Source organism: Alligator mississippiensis, chromosome 12 (genome assembly GCF_030867095.1).
Source record: "Alligator mississippiensis isolate rAllMis1 chromosome 12, rAllMis1, whole genome shotgun sequence".
NCBI classification, from domain to species: Eukaryota; Metazoa; Chordata; order Crocodylia; family Alligatoridae; genus Alligator; species Alligator mississippiensis.
The window spans coordinates 63,107,399-63,123,035 of NC_081835.1; the positions used below are offsets into that span (position 1 = coordinate 63,107,399).

Sequence of the window (15,637 nt, forward strand, 5' to 3'; positions counted from 1 at the left end):
AATGACACTTAAAAAACCCCTCCAAACAGGAAAAAGAAAGTAGATGAAGCTGCAATTCCACGCAGCTAAGAAGCTGAAATCACCCATAAAAGTGAGTCTCTAGCCTTTCAGCCTGTGCTTAAGGACCCTGGGAGACAAAGCCCATTCCCAGCCTGTCTCCCGGTTTGTCTTGTCTGCCTAATCTTTTGCTCTAAACCCAAGCTTTGATCTTCCCTTCTGGGGGAGGTCCTGTATGTTTTATGCTGTCCTGACCAAACAGCATAGCAATATCCTTAACAGACACCAGAGCGCATGTAATAAAGGGCAGTCCAACATATGGGCTTATTAGTAGACGTGATCTTATACCTTTCAGCCTCTCCTAGCTGGGCCGTGCTGAAAGGAAACAGCATCTTTCAGCCGATTTCTCATGGTTCTCGGCTTCATCTGTTTGCCTTTGATTCCGCAGTTAAGCTAATTTGATAATGTGGTCTGCCTGGGAAGGAAGGGAGTAGAAGAAATTGCCTATTATCCTTGGCTCCGCTCCAGGCAGTGTTTTTGCTAGGAGGCATGGAGGTCAGAAATGGGTGGGAAGCTTTCTCCGACAGCAAGTCCTTTCACATGCTGGATTCGCAGGGAGCCGCTCATCCTCATGAAACGCTTGGCGCTGGGGCCGGCAGGAGCTTCAGGGGCTTTGAAATGGGCCGGGAGCCTTTTCCTGTGAGCGGCTCCTGTTTCAGGAGGCCTGGTGTGAAAACTGTCACCTGCATCCGCTTCTTCACCTGGGGGCACAAAGCTGGGAGTTCCCAAGGGAGAGTCTAGGGCTTTGGGCCAGAAGAAGCCTCTTGGAGTGGCTGGTTTTCACCACGTCCTCCCGCCCCATGCAGGAGCTCTAAGATACCCACGCGTCTCCCCTGCAAATTTGCTAGGGAGCAATGCACTATCCGCAGTGACCCTGGTGACTCGGGGTCTTCCGCCCCTGCCCTGCGCACCGCTGTGCATCTTTCTCTGGTTGCTCTGCTGGGTGTCTGGAAGGATGTGCCCTCCCATGCGGCCCCGGTGTGAATCGACCCTTTCCCATGAGACTGCCCCTCACAACGTGTGGATCCCAGGAACCACGCGGTGCCCTCAGCGGGGGCTCTGGGAAGGATGGAGCGTGGCCAGGAAGCAACTGGATGCCTCCAGCCACAGGGAGTGGGAAACCCAGACAGTCACACATGAGAAACGCATCAACCCGTGCCAGGCAGATCCTGTACCATTTGGCTCATCTTTGGGGTCTCCGAGGCTGTCGAAGATGGGAGCCAGACCCTGCCTTTATTGCTGCTAATTTTACTATTGACTTTGCTGAGAGCAGACAAGGACCCTTATGGACCAAATGTGCCCCATCACACCATGCAGAAGAAACTTGGGACTTTCCACAAACAAAGTCGAAAAGGGCCAAGGAATTTTCTTTCCATTTTTTTTAACGAAGGGTTCAAACAAGCCTTTCCTGCAATGATTTGGACTGTTTCTTTTGAGACTATTTCTTCTGTTTCTTTTGACTGTCCCACGTTCCACTAGGAAACCATCATCAGTTTGGGTTTTTTTATTTTATCAAGAACATGGAAGCGTTTCACATGACCTGCAAGGTTTGGTGCAAAAAAGGGCCCATTTCATTGAAAACAAAATGTATTTCCTGGGGAAATTTCAACCAGCTTTAGTGCTATATAAAAACTCCCAAGTCTCCAGCACCCATTGCTCTTAAAACCAAGGTGGCATGCAGGTCAGTGGCTCTGTCACGGCTTTGGTTTGCGCCTGGGCAAAACACATAACCACTCATTATTGCTTTTTTCCCCTCTCTGAAGTGGTCTACATCAGCTGCTTCTCTGACTTCTGTGGCCTTCCAGTACCGCCGATAACACGCAAAACCAAACCTCTTCCACAGTCTGTGTATGAGCCAGAATGTGAACATCTGAATGTCTAGGAACACCCTTCCCTTGAGAAATAAATCCTCAGCCAGTGACAACAAACATCCATGTTGGAGTACCTATTTCCTGCTTGTTAATACAGCCCTGAGAAAGGAGGTAAGCGAGTTGCATTCACCTAGCACCACTGAAGTAGGCATTAGCCATGATCACGGCAGCCAAACTCCGACATATTCATCATGTCTTGACAATCCAGAAACGTGGAGTGTAAGATTCATGCCCAGGCATGTCCAGCCAGGAAACAAATGTAGGTTTTTCACTGCTGCCAGCCATGGTTTTCAAAGATGTGTATTTTGAAATGTAAATGTGAGGCGAGGGCCCAATCTGCCTTTCTCACGTGGTGTACCCCTGTGACAGCAGATTCAGTCTCATGGAGTAGAATGGGATTAGGAAGGGAAAGGGAAATGCAAACACCAGGGTGAGCAAGTGTTCGTGGTTTGCCTGCATTTGGTGGACAGGTCAGCCTGGCTTGGTCTAGGTGGTCTTAGTCCAGGGGCTTTAGCCACCTCCTGCGCTCTGCTCCTGTGCACGCACCGATGGGGTCTCCGAGCCAGGTGAGAATCCCTCTGCTCAGCTCCCCCCAGACTCGTGGATCATTACTCTGAGCTTGAAGCATGATCGCCATCAGCGGTGCAGCCAAGGGGGTAGCTGGGGTCAGATAGCACTGGCCAGGAAGCTCTTGAGAGGCTGCAGCGGTTGGAGCTGCAGCAGGTGCATGCGGTGAGCAGCTGTGGGAAAGTGGAGGCAGGGCCCTGACAGCAGGGCAGGGGAAGTGTTGTGTTGGAGCAGACCCAGGGCCCAGCTTGCGGGGGTCTGTCAGAGGGAAGCAGGGAGGAAAGCAAAACAGCTCGCACCAGATTTGCTTTCTTCATGTGCAGGGGTTTTCCTCCCTGCCCTGCAGCAGGGGCTGCGGGCACTGTTCCTCACCCTGCGTGGAAGCAGCACGGTGGCTCCCAAATCCACAGAGTCCCGCACAGACCCAGGCAGCATGCGCCTTCCCCGGGGCCACACAGCCAGCCCATGGCAGAGCCAGGAAGAGATCCTAGCTCTCCAGACTGATGACTTATCCACCAGCCCACGTTACATTAAATGACTCCACCAAGCTCTCCAGGGGCTGAAACGTGAAGCCAGCGACTACAAAACCCAGTTCCAAATTTAATTTGCAAGATCAAACCTCCTGCTTGGAGTTTGTAGTTGCACGCGTGTGTCTGCGTGTGTTTTCAGGGGGTGTAGTTAGAAAAGCAGCCACCAAAGAAAAGCCCGGCCTGGAAGCCGTCTCGACGCGTGTTTGACATTAGCAGAGGGCTAAACATCATTTGTCATCTCTGCCTCTGTTTACCCAACAGGGAATGTGTCATTTGTTTCATTGATGTCAATAAGAGCTGCTGAGTAGAGCAAAGAGGACTGCCCTCCCCTTCTCCTGATGACTTCTGGACATTCGGTTTTAAATGTGACGCATATTTTACGACTCAGAACTGCTTTGGGCCAGGGCGATCCCCCCGCCGGGATCTGCACTCAATGCACAAGCACCGCAGTGAAATCCCACGCCTCCCTGAGTGCCTCTCCCACCCCTGTCCCTAATGCTTGAGGGAAATGTTATTATTGCACCCATTTTACATGCAGAAAAAGAGCACCCAGGAGCAACCCCACCGTAACAAACCCGCATGGGCAACGCAGCGAGGGCAAGGCCCTTTCCACACCCACGCCTGCCTCGCTGTTGGGACAGAGGGGAGGTGATTGCACTGTGCACCCTGCGGTACAGCCTGTACTCTGAGGTGTGCAGCCCTGGGCAGTTCTGGCTGTAAATCAGAGCACTGCTGGCAACTCATGATGGCACAGAGTCTTTCTACACACCGCAGCCCCACCCCAGGATGGGCTGCATCGAGGCCACGGGATAGACCTAAGTATGAAAAAATAATGGTTGCACGCTTCCCCATCCCTTTGAACCTTGTCCCTTTCTGCAGGAGGAGGAAGAAAATTAGGGGCATCACGAGTTCTCAGAAAGTCAGTCCGTTAGCCATGGCCCAGCCTTGGGTACAGGACCTGCCTCCAAAGCACTCACCAGGACTAAGGAAACTATTATCAAGTAGCATGTGCATGCAATGTCTTTTTAAGACATGCTGCTGCTGCTGCAAAAAAGGAGTGTGACTAGTGCTGTTTGCAAGACTCGCTGTTCAAATTCCTCCAGTCAGCGCTGGCAAAAACAAAAAAAAACCAGAAACAGGACTTAAACTATTGCAAGTCCAGCCACATGTCTCCCTTACCCTTGGGAATCGCAGTACAATCCCATTATGGGACAGCTTTGGCTCAGATCGTTTCACATCGGCAGCTTCTCTATAACTGGCTGCAGTATTTTTATCAGCTCAGACTTTCCGGGATGACCTACTCACTTCAATTCTTGCTTAACAACTTACATTGCTTTTATATATGTGAGTGCATGTGCATGTATCGTCAGAGCGATAGCTGCAGGTCAGCGGTGCTTGTGGTTTTCAAAAACAGTGGGCAGAGGACTGCAGGACTAGGCATGACTGGGAGAGAGCAAGTAAAACCCAGTTTGATGTCTGTCTTTTCATTCCTACTTTTTTTTTGACCTGTGTATATATAAGAGCAAAACATGGATTGGGATGATAAAGAGATGGAAGTGACATGAAGAAACAGACATGCCCGTTGCTCATGCGGCTGGTAGCTCTGCTGGTTGTATTTAACAGGCATTTGCCATAAAAAAGCCTGTTTTTATTTAAATAGCCCAAGGCAGATTTCTCACTAAACCAACTTTCCCACGCCAGCCCAGTGCTCTAACTCTGGTTTTGGCAAATTTTTTCCTGAGCTGTCAAGGCAAAATATATATAAGAAGGCTGGTCTCACTTAGGGTTTTTTTTTTTTCCAGCCCCTGGAGACATGAAAATAATTTACAGATGTGCATTACCTGTTTATATTTGTATTAAGTTTTGCTTAGTGCACATCATTTTCCTAGCTTGCAGTAACAAAAAAAATTCCCAGGGTTTCACTCATTTAATTTTAACTTATTAAAATGTTTAAAGGTATTATGTGGGGTTCTCCTTCCTTCTGAAAGAAAACTACTTGTATGGACACTTGCCAGTGTTTCTATTAAAGCAGTTTTACAAGCATCACGTTAAAGCGTACCTAAAATCCCATTCCTTTAGCCCAAGAGACCATTCCAAATAAACACTTTCTTTGGAGCTTTGTTATAGTCACCCACAACTTTTTCAATTTATTATAAAAGTATTTTCATGTAGTGTTTAAGAGCATGTCTTTTTTTTTTCTTAAAACAACAACATGGGTATTGGTTGCAGCCCTCAGGAGAAGTGGTTGAGTAAACGAGTAAATGAAAGGTTGCTCTGTACTGAAAAGCTGTGCTGGGGAGATGTGCCTTGCAGTCAAGGTCTCCACTGGGTTAAAATGACACACTTAGATAGCGGACGAGGAAGGTTAGTTCTCATCATAATGACTGGCGGGGTTGGAAAGGCTTCCACGGAGAACGCAGCGACTGCCGCAGGCACCCGATGGGACCCACTGGATTCTGGATCCAATTCTATTCCCTACCGAGCCCGTTCCAGTGGGGACGGGATCAGGCCCCTTGCATTTGATGCACCCGAAGCTGTGTTTAGCGTCTGCCTGCATTCGGAAAGCTCTCTGCCACGGCTGGGACCCTGGGTGGAAATATTCCCGGATCTATTTCCTACTCGGACTCTACACGTTCTTTTACCTGGCCAAGCCCGTCTCTCGAAGGGGCTTCCACAAGGTCAGGGGACGGGGAGTATGGGGGTGACCTGACCTGAACAGCTTCTGTTGTTGCCACCTTTGTCTTTCATAGAAGAAGGGGGACCGCGGCCCAATTCGCATCAACCCTGACCCACCGGGACCCCCTGCGGCAGCTTGTACCTAGACTGGTCTGTCTCTTAGCCTCACCCATCCTTGCACCGGCATCAGGGTGCCCATTCTTGGGAGGATCCTCGACCGCAGAGTAGATCCAGCACCAGTGGCTGCTGGTGGCTTAACCGGGGGATTGTGGCCCTAAAAGAAATCAAGGGGCATTGCCAGGGAGAGAGACGGCCTGTTTCAGCTAAGGACCTTGGTGTTCTTCACAAACGTGTTTTCTGCCTGTCACAGATGGAGATGATGAGCACAAGGGACCGGCCAGGAGAAATTAAAGATAAAGCCAGGGCCCTTGAGTTTTCTGAAGTAGTCCCATAACATCCTATGTAGTCTCTCGTGGCAGGTTTCTGGAAGAAATAACCCAAGCAGGCACACAGCTAAGCTGAACGTGCAGTGCTTTCTCTGCTCAGGGAACAAGCCCAGGCAAAGATAACATAGGTATTTCCAAGCGGGTAGAGCAGAGATGGTCCCTGCTAACTGAAAAAAAGCAAAGAAAAAAAACAAAACCAAGGAGATGGGGAAAACAGGCTGAAATGCCATCTCCCCGAGGGCTCCAGATGTGCCAGGGCAAAACAACACGCTTCAACCCTCAAAGCCAATTCAGACTTGATTTATAGTCCCTTGAAACGAGAACACTACAGAGCATCGCGGCCTGTGGGCTGCAAACCTGTGCAAGCTGCAGCCCGGGTCTGGGGATGTCAAGTAGGAGACGATCAAAGGAGATCCTTGCTGTATTTGTATTGAGCAAAGGTGCTAAGGTGCAGGGGTGTGCAGAGCGTGTGAGTAGCCCCAGGCCCCGTGACCTTCTTTACTCTGATACCTGTTTCGGTGACCAGAGCAAACCAGAGTATAAGGGGGGGAGAGAGTGGGGCTTTTGGACACCCGAGCAACTTCAGAAAAGAGCTGCAGTAACAATCCTACCTGCCCGTGGCTACGACTAGGCTGCTTCGTTGGGTTAGCACCCTCCACTCTCCATCCCTATGAAAGAGCCAAACGTTGCTACAATTTGTGTGCTTAAAACTAAGCCAAATCCAGGCTGGTACCGAGGCCTGCTCCTGGGCTGTTTATAACCCACTGTGCACACCTGTGTGGACATCCGTGAGTTTGGACTTGTGGACGCCTGTGAGTTTTGGATTGCAGTTCTTTTGATCTCATCCTTGCACTGCTTTTCAAAAGGGGGCTCCTTGCTTATCTGAACTGCATTTTTCAGGGTAGACGCAGAGGCTATTTCTTTTTTTTTCAAATGTGGGGGCCTAAAGTTATACATCTAGGCTTGAATTTTGAATTCAAGCCCTGATTCCAGAGGCCACCCGGATCCCTGAGAAAAGCTCAGCCTGAAATCCATGTTTGAGCCCCCGAGTAAGAGGCGGGTTTCCAGGCAAAGCCCCAGGACAAAAGAGGCAAGAGAAACAAAGGAAAAGCACAACAGAAAAACAATGCTGTAGGGTTTGTTCCTTTGATCTCGTTGAGCAGAGTCTGCTCCTCGGTTTGTTTAATTGTTTCACACGTGCTCTGGAAATCATTTACAACAGGAAATAGTGGGATGGCACCCACTCCCAGGTGCCTGCCGAGGAAAGACAAGCCAGGGGTGTCACATCGAGGGCCTCCTCCCGTTTTTCTTCCTTTGACCAAACACACGCTCGTCCTGGCAGTGTTACCAGGAAGGAAAACCTGGGGGGAAAAAACACTGAGTTGGCTACATGGGAGGAATAAAATAGCTACAGCTGTTTGCTGTACAACTCCGCTTTCCTAAGAAGCCTAAACCTGCCACGAGACACATGAGGACAGACCCCGCGGTGGGTCTCACACCTGGCTATCCGCAGAGCCACCAGCAAACCAAAGGAGAAAGCCAGGAAAGTCAGGAAGCCCCCGACTTTATTCTTGACTTTGCCCCCGATCTGCTAGGAGGATCACTGAGTCCTGGTCTACACTCAGCTTTTTCTGAACCTTGCCCAAATTTGCACTCACGAACATAGCTCTGGGTGGTGGATTATTAGAGAGCGCTAACGTAGACACGGCACCAATATGTTTTTACCGCTGTGCCACCTCGCTCTGCAGTGCACGGGCCTGGAAGACATGGTGGCATGCCAGCCAGGGGACCGGGTAGAGCAGTATTGCCCCATGTGCTGCCACGGGCACGCTGCAAACCTCTGTCTGTGCACAGCCTCTGGTCCCATTTTCACAAGCAAAAACTCAGCACCTCAACAGGTGGCCTGGTTTCAATTCAGTTGCGGTTGCTGTGATTATACAGGAATGGCCTGGCCCTGCTGGAGTAGCTCTGTAGGGAGGGGTGATGGAGGCAGTGGGACATGCTATTATTGTTGCCTCCCAGCCTTGGAGCTGGCAGGTCGGTGGATGTGAGATCCTTCAGGACCCGCTCCCAGGGACAATATTGTGTGGCAGCACGACCCTACAGACTCCTGGGGTAGGAGTGTGGGACAGGATCTCTCCTTCCTCCAGATCTGCCCTCTGTGCTCATTCGTTCACTTGCAGCTGTTGCATGCCACTGATTGCACGTTCAAGGTGGGGGGAACAAACACCCTGTAGCCCACCTAGGCTGTTTTAATAGGGCATACCTATTAAATACAGCATACCTGGGGAGGTCCTAGCCCCTGGGCTGGAGCATGAGCTCTGCCGCAGGGCCTGCATGACCCGCGGAGGGCACACCAAGGGGGCATTGGCACCTGTTGCACACCCGGCGCCCGCAAAGAGGCAATTGCTCTGCCCGCTCCCCTCTCTTTTTCACCCCATGGGTCATTCAGCCCCGCCAGATTCAAACAGGGACCGGACACATCCTGGGAGGAATCAGACCTGCCTAGACCTGAAGTGGGGGGAGAGAGGACACCCTGGTCCTGCCCAGTTCTTTGGGCGGATGGGGTCTCTTTTATTAGACCAACTCAATAGGTGCCCAAATTGGGCTTTGAGTGCCAGTTCAAGGTGAGGGGAACCAACACCCCAGGCTGTTTTAAAAGCAGATCCAGGGCGGGGGCTGGCGGGGGGTCTGCAGGTGTACGGTGCTGCCCCCTGTGAGGCGGGCAGGAGGTGCCGTGCCGCACACGCACACCTGCTCGGGAGGCGCGGGCTGCAGGCAGAGGCGGCTGGTGCACGGAGCTGTCCCGGCGAGGGCAGGGCAGGGCAGGGCAGGGCAGGGAAGGGGCGGGGGCGGCTCGCACCGCCCCTCGGAGCGGAGCGGAGCGGAGCGGAGCTGGGCGGGGGGGCCGGGCGGAGCCTGGTCCCGCGGCGCCGAGCACTGGTGACTGGGCGGCGGCGGCGGCGGCGGGCAGCGGCGCTCGCTCCGGCTCCGGCTCCGGCCCCGGCTCCATGCGGCTCTGAGCGCCGGCGGCGGCGGGATGCGGCGGCGGCTCGTGCTGCCCGCGCTGCTGCGGCGGCTGCTGCTGCTCTGCCTCCTGCCCGCGCCCGCGCCCGCGCCAGGTGAGCGCCACCGACAACTTGTGCCACTTGCCGGCGCGGGGCCGCGCTGCCGGGAGCGCGCGCGCGCGTGTGTGTGTGTGTGTGTGTGTGTGAGAGAGATCCCTGCGCGCAGTCGGCGGGGGGCAGGAAGCGTTGTGTAGTTTGTGCGCGTGCTGCTGTGCGTGTGTCTCGTGCGTGTTGTGTAGTCCTGGGGGGTTGTGTGAGTGTGTGTGTCCCGTGCGTGTTGTGTAGCCCCGGGGGATTGTGTGTGTGTGTACCATGCATGTTGTGTAGTCCTGGGGGGGTGAGTGTGTGTGTGTGTGTGTGTGTCGTGCGTGTTGTGTAGTCCCGGGGGATTGTGTGTGCGTGTGTACGTACCATGCATGTTGTGTAGTCCTGGGGGGGGTGAGTGTGTGTGTGTGTGTGTGTGTGTGTACCATGCGTGTTGTGGAGTCCCGGGGGATTGTGTGTGTTTGTGTGTGTGTGTGTGCTGCCTTGTGTGTGTCCTGTGCATGTAGTCAGGGGGTGGGGGGGTGAGATGCGTGTGTCCCGTGCATGTTGTGTAGTCCAGAAGGGTTGTGTGTATGTCTGTGTGTCCGTCCGGCGCATGCAGGCAGAGAGAGTTGGTGTGTGTGTGTGTACTGCCTTGCATGTGTCCCGTGCATGCCGTCGGGGGGGGTGTGCACGCTGCTGTGCATGTATCTTGTGTGTGTAATCGGGGGTGGGGTGTGTGTGTGTGTGTGTCCTGTGCATGTAGTCGGGGGGGACAGTGTCTGTGTGTACTGCTGCTGTGCGTGTCCCGTGCATGTAGTCAAGGGGAGGATGTGTGTCCAGAGTATGCAGGCAGGGGGAGTTGTGTGTGTGTGTGTGTGTGTGTGTGTGTGTGCGCGCGCCCAGTGCAGGCAGGCAGGGGGAGCGTGTGTATGTGTGCATGTGACCGTGTGTGAACGCACAGGGTGTGTGTGTGTATGTGAATAGGCAGACACTGTTCTTTAGGTAGATGTGATATAGTTTATTAGACCAACTAAATAGTTAGAAAATTGTTCTTTGTATGAGACCTGTTGCATGTGTGTCCAGAGCATTCAGGCGGGGGGGGGGAGAAAGCGTGCGTGTGTGTGTGTGTGTGTGTACGTACAGCTCCTCCCAGCCTCCCCTGGGTTTCCCCCGGTACCTGCCCGGGGCTGGCTCACACCCGGCCGGGCTGCAGGGCTGGGGGACAAGCTGCCGGGCCCCCTGGTGCCCCCCACCCCGGTGGGGCCGGCGGGAGCTGGGGTGCTCTCTGCCGCCGGGGCACAGCCCATCCGCTGCCCCTGCCCCTGCCTTTGCCCCTCCCCAGCCCCTGCACCCAGCCCCGCTTCATGCGGGCCCTTAGTCATAGCCGGAGCGCAGCAGCCTTCCGGGAAGGAGCCGGGCCCGGTCTGGTTTCACTGCACTTTGCATAGCTGAGCAAGACAGAGGCTGCTGTGTAGGCAAGCCCCAGGGGAGCGAGTGCTGTCTGAGTCCACCCGCTCTTCCAAGCAGCAGGTATTGAGTATCAAGTGCGAGACCCTGCCGGAGTCCTGCCCTCCACTCACTGCCGCAGCAAGAGGTGTCTTGAAGGCCTGACAATGGCCAGCTCTGATTTCCCCCTTTGTCCCAGGCTCTGCTCCGCAGCTGTTGCTTTTTCCCACGAGCCAGGAGGGGAGTGTGCGCCTGGTGCTTGACAACTCTCCATTCTCCCCCTGCAGCACAGCCAGCAGCCAGACGCTCCGCGAGCGTTTCGGGGGCGTTTTCCTGTAGGCAGGACAGTAGCGGCATGCAGGAGTCTGGAAGGGAGGGGGGAACGGGGCAAACAATCCCAGTAGATGGCTGGAAAGCCGGCGCCCAGCCTGCCCTGTACGCCGAAAAGAAAGTTGGCAGATAAAGTTGGCCGGGAGAGCGGCCCGCGACGCTCTTTGCCCTGCGGCTTTCCTTTAAAGCTGCCTCGCGGCTCCCTTCTCCCGCCACCCTGCAGCAGTGCCCTGGGGGTGAATCTGCGAAGGAAACACCCTGGACTGGAAACACCGTATGCGCAGCCCTGGTACCCCCCGCCCCCAGTCTTGCTGGTGCTCTGGACCCTCCAGCGGTTGTTGCTCTTGGTTTATCTACCCCCCACCCTCTCCCTGGGCATTTTTACTCTTTATTATTTCTATGGGTTTTACAGAAGTTTTTGACTGTACATCAGGAGCCATTATCATCAGTATGGCAGTGAGCTTTTTCCAGAGAGAGTTGAAAGCAGACATTTGGCTCTCAGGGCCATGTTAGCAGCCTGTGCAGGTCTAGTGAGTAGACTTCAATGGACTGCTCAAGTGAGCAATGATTTTTGGTTGGATCCCTTGCTTAGGTTTGCAGAATCATCCTTGTCACCCAAACTTTCTGGCCCTGACCTCTGTTCCCTTACCCAGGCAGGTTTTTCATGGGTGTTTCTCTGAGAGCTTTCCTGAGTGAAGAGCCTAGCATCTAGCTTCTAGTCCATCAAACTTTGCAAAAAAACAGCTTTTCTCTGAGTGGAGAAGAGACCGGGCCCTGTGAAAAGCCCGTTGTGCCTAGAAATCGGTCACAGCACAATCAGCCGTGCATTTTTGTGTGGTGCATCATTTGATGGCATCTTCTCCCGAGAGCCCCTTGCTCCCAGGAGTTTGGCAAAGCTGCGGGCTCTCTGCAGACCTGCTGTCGTAGGCTGCTCACACGCGGGCTTGTCTTGGCTCAGACCTACTCCGAGTGAAGTCACGGCATCCCCACGTGACACGGCAGATCCCATGTATTGATTCCACCACCTTGATCAGTGGAAGGCCTGCCTGGATGTCCCGTCTTTAGGTTCAGAGGCACGTGACTCCTGGCTAACTCTCACCTTCTCTTTGCAGGTTTACAATGTATGCAGCCTGCCGAATCCTGCTTGAATGGGGGAAAGTGCGAAGCTTACCTCAATGGGACAGGGCAGTGCCTGTAAGTATGAAAGAGAATTCGGCCACTGAGTTTCCTTAATCTGGACAAACACACTTGCCTCTTGCTTTGACAGCCTGGATTTCCTAGGATGAAATGCATGCTCTGTACTAGAGGCACATGCCATTTGCAGGCCCCTGGCACCCAGTTGGGGTGCCCAATTTGACCTTGGCATCAAATCTTGCTGGTTGTATTCACGTGACTCGCCCTGTTTTGCGCTAATAGAGCCAGGTGGGCCCAAAGGTTTGGTGTTGTTCGGACCAGGAGGGAGAATCAGGATGGTCTTATTCAGGTTTTATTTATTATTTACGCGAACCTAAGGCCAGAGTTGGTGACGAGTGACTGTCAGCAGCGCTTAGCGCTTCGCCTCCATGGGACTGACATTGGAGTCCTAGTATCGGGGGCTGTGACTTCACTCATGTCGGTAGAGCTGATGATCTCTAACTAGGGCTCGGGTCCCTGGTTCATGGGAATGCATGGCTTACTCTGTAAGAGGGGCCGTAAGAGGCTCTGCTCCACAAGGTGTTTTTCTGGGAGATTTCTGCTCAGTCCGGTCTTGGAAAAACCCCTGGGTGAAATGTCCGGACTCCCTGAAGGAGTAACCGACCCACCGCAGTGATGGCTCATTCACTCCCGGCTCCCAGAGAACAATAACCAAATAGAAATGAATAAGGCTCCAGCCCTTTTTGTGAAACTAATACATAAAAGAAATCTGAATGGCCGAGACTCCGTGTTCCAGCCCGACGCCCCCTCCGCCTGCTTCGCATGCACAAGTTTGGGGCTGGCCCAGAAGACGCTCCTGCCCTGCCCCAAATTTCCAATTAAGAAGCGGTGGGACCTGAAGGCATTTCCATCCCAACTGTTGAATGGCCATGAACATGGGGAGGGGAGGGGGGATTGCATCTGCGCAGCGATTGCGTTTCTACTATTCTACCCAGTTTGGCATCTCCTGCCCCCTTCTCCCCCCGCCCATCCAAACCCCCAGCCCCTTGGAAAAGAAATCAGCAAATTAATCAGGCACATGAGCAATTTAATGGACAAAGGCTGGGTCCCTTTGTGAGCCACTAATGAATGCACGCCACTTTTTTTTTCCCCCTGCGCAGAAGCCCTTACCAACGCTTGACGCTCTAAATCTTGTTTTCTTTCATTCAAAGAGCGACAGCTGGGATTCGGTCGAAATTCGGCAGCTATTGTGAGGGGAGGCAGATTAATGCTGTGTGACTAATCATGTATGGCTTCCCAGAATGCATAACTCCCTGCGTCTCCCCCCACCCCAACACCCCTCCCCATCCTTGTGGTCATTCTCCCCCCCCCACCAAAAAAAAACTCCCCAACTCCCTGCAATCCTGATTTACATTGCTTGTGCAGATGGTGCTGGAATCTAATTAGTTCAGATGTGTGCGAGCTCGATAAAAAGGAGGAAAAGCCTCAAAAATAGCCTTTTTTTATGGGGAGAGAGTGAGAGGAAAAAAAAGTTTGGTGACTTTCAGGAGTCTTTTTGCTGGCAACTGGGAATAACCAGTACCTTCCTGACTCACTTGCATCTCTGAGCTCACTTGCAACAACTTGCATATCTGAGTGAGCCATTCTTTCAGAGAACTAAGGTTTGCAATTGTCCTTATTTGAAATACCATCAGTATTTGTTGAACGCCCATCTCATGGCTGAGTATTGGAGGCAGGCAGGTATTACAGCGACTGAAACCAGTAGGCAAGATGCAACTTTCCGTCTATCTGATAGCAGTGAGCAAAACTGTATTTTTCAGTGCTCTCTAAGTATCCCTTTACCAGGAGCCTTGCTTCCAAGCTTCTTAAACAAAGCAACGCTCAGAGTGCAGATAGCAGAAGCGAAAAAGTTGGCACCTTCCATTGGCGCCTGGCTGAAATGCACCATTTTGGCTAATGGCCACATCTCCTTTTGGCCTGGCACTTAACAAACTTTGGCCATAAAGCCTCATTGTCCTTCCCCCCACAAATCCAATTAAAAAGTGGAGTGAAATAAATAGCGTATGAAGCAGAAGCTACTCCAGTGGACAAGTATCTCTGCACTTGTTGCTGTTGTTACTTGTTAGGAGAGAGCTAGTTGAGTTACTTGAAGGCAGTGCTGATAACTCTGAAACCAAGTTATCAGCCTTGGTGTGGAAAGGAAATCGCCAGGATAAACCAATGAGCTTTCACTCGCTTTTATTATTTTACAGCTATGGTTCATAAAATTCATGGTCTCTTATCTTCTTTGTCCCTTTGCCAGTCAATCCGGGGCCCACAGAGCATTAATTGAATGAGGAGGATCGGGTATTTGATCTGTTAGAGGTCTTGAAACAGAAGCGGCCTAATTAAACCATCTGTAGCGTTCCTGCCGTCTCCGCAGGAATGACATGATCTTGCAGAGCTCTGAAAGGAGGAGGAGGATGGTGACATGTCACATAAAGGGATCTCTCAAGGAATTTACCTTAAGATGAAAGCAGTCAGTGCAAATGTTTGCACTGGATTGGTACCCTTACAAAGCCTGGTTTACGAGTGCCTTGGACCAGCAGACGGGGATGCTGCCCACTGACTGCAGCAGCATTTACAAGTGTGGTTTGTGGTGCGTGCTAACTATGGTGTTATGGAATAAGCTGTCCTCTGACTAAGCCATTTTCCCAGATCAGATGAAAAAGTTTTGCAGGAGATCACTCTGACTCGCAGTGCTGGGTTCTAATTAAACATGGGTATAGTTATATTTTGGAGTGGCACCATTGCAAATGAATAGGGCTGTTTTGAAATTGTGGTGCCACGTGACTTTTATTCCCAGGAACTCCCCTCTTCCACTAGTTAAAAGCAGATGGCACGGAAAGAGGCTGAATTTCCAGCTCCGTTTCGTTAATGCTTTGCCATTAAAGCCAGCAGAGCGTTGCCAGTGGAATCAAAATCTTGCCCAGTATAGTGAGGGGAAGGGTGAATTTAAGAAGAAACAGGTTCAATCTAGTAAGAAAAGTGGGGCGGGGGAAAAGTTTGCCAAAGTTCTTCCTTTGCTTATGGATCTGTGCAGGCTCCGGGTTTGAGCTGGCGAGGACCGAGCCCGTTTGAAAGCCCATTGAAGTTAAAGAAAGGCATTTCAGTGGACTTTGGATCAGACCCGCCAGAGAAGGAAAATGCACGTTTAATCAGGGAGTGTCTAACGCAGAGATGGTGGTATTAGACTGACGTCATCTTACGAGGAAGAGAGAGCAACCTTCTTAATTTTGCAACTCTTTGTGGCCACCGGGTTATTCAACTGCTCAGTCATTGTTATCTTGTTGCAAAAGACGGAAGTTTCCTTCTGGTTTGATTTTTCTCGTGTTTTACCCCAACGTTATTTCCATGCAATAATAACAAAGAGAAAATTTAGTCTCCACGCTGGAGAGGAAGAGGGTGGAGTGCTAAACAATTGCCAGAGGAAGCTTTTAAAGGCA

The 15,637-nt window shown here is 52.1% G+C and overlaps 1 protein-coding gene and 1 long non-coding RNA gene across 2 annotated transcripts in view; both read left to right on the forward strand.

Moving 5' to 3' along the window:
- The first annotated feature begins 260 nt into the window (after nucleotides 1-260).
- On the forward strand, nucleotides 261-5,204 carry LOC132244483 (uncharacterized). Its single transcript, XR_009455945.1, has 2 exons — nucleotides 261-2,039; nucleotides 3,287-5,204. It is a non-coding gene; the product is annotated as an uncharacterized LOC132244483 (long non-coding RNA).
- Nucleotides 5,205-9,103: 3,899 nt separating this feature from the next.
- The window catches only part of NOTCH1 (notch receptor 1), a 63,944-nt gene continuing 57,410 nt past the window's right edge, over nucleotides 9,104-15,637 (forward strand). Inside the window, exons 1-2 of the mRNA XM_006278547.4 lie at nucleotides 9,104-9,269; nucleotides 12,131-12,212. Of these exons, the coding sequence (XP_006278609.4) occupies nucleotides 9,188-9,269; nucleotides 12,131-12,212 (164 nt within the window). The 5' untranslated portion in view covers nucleotides 9,104-9,187. The remainder of the gene's footprint in view (nucleotides 9,270-12,130; nucleotides 12,213-15,637) is intronic.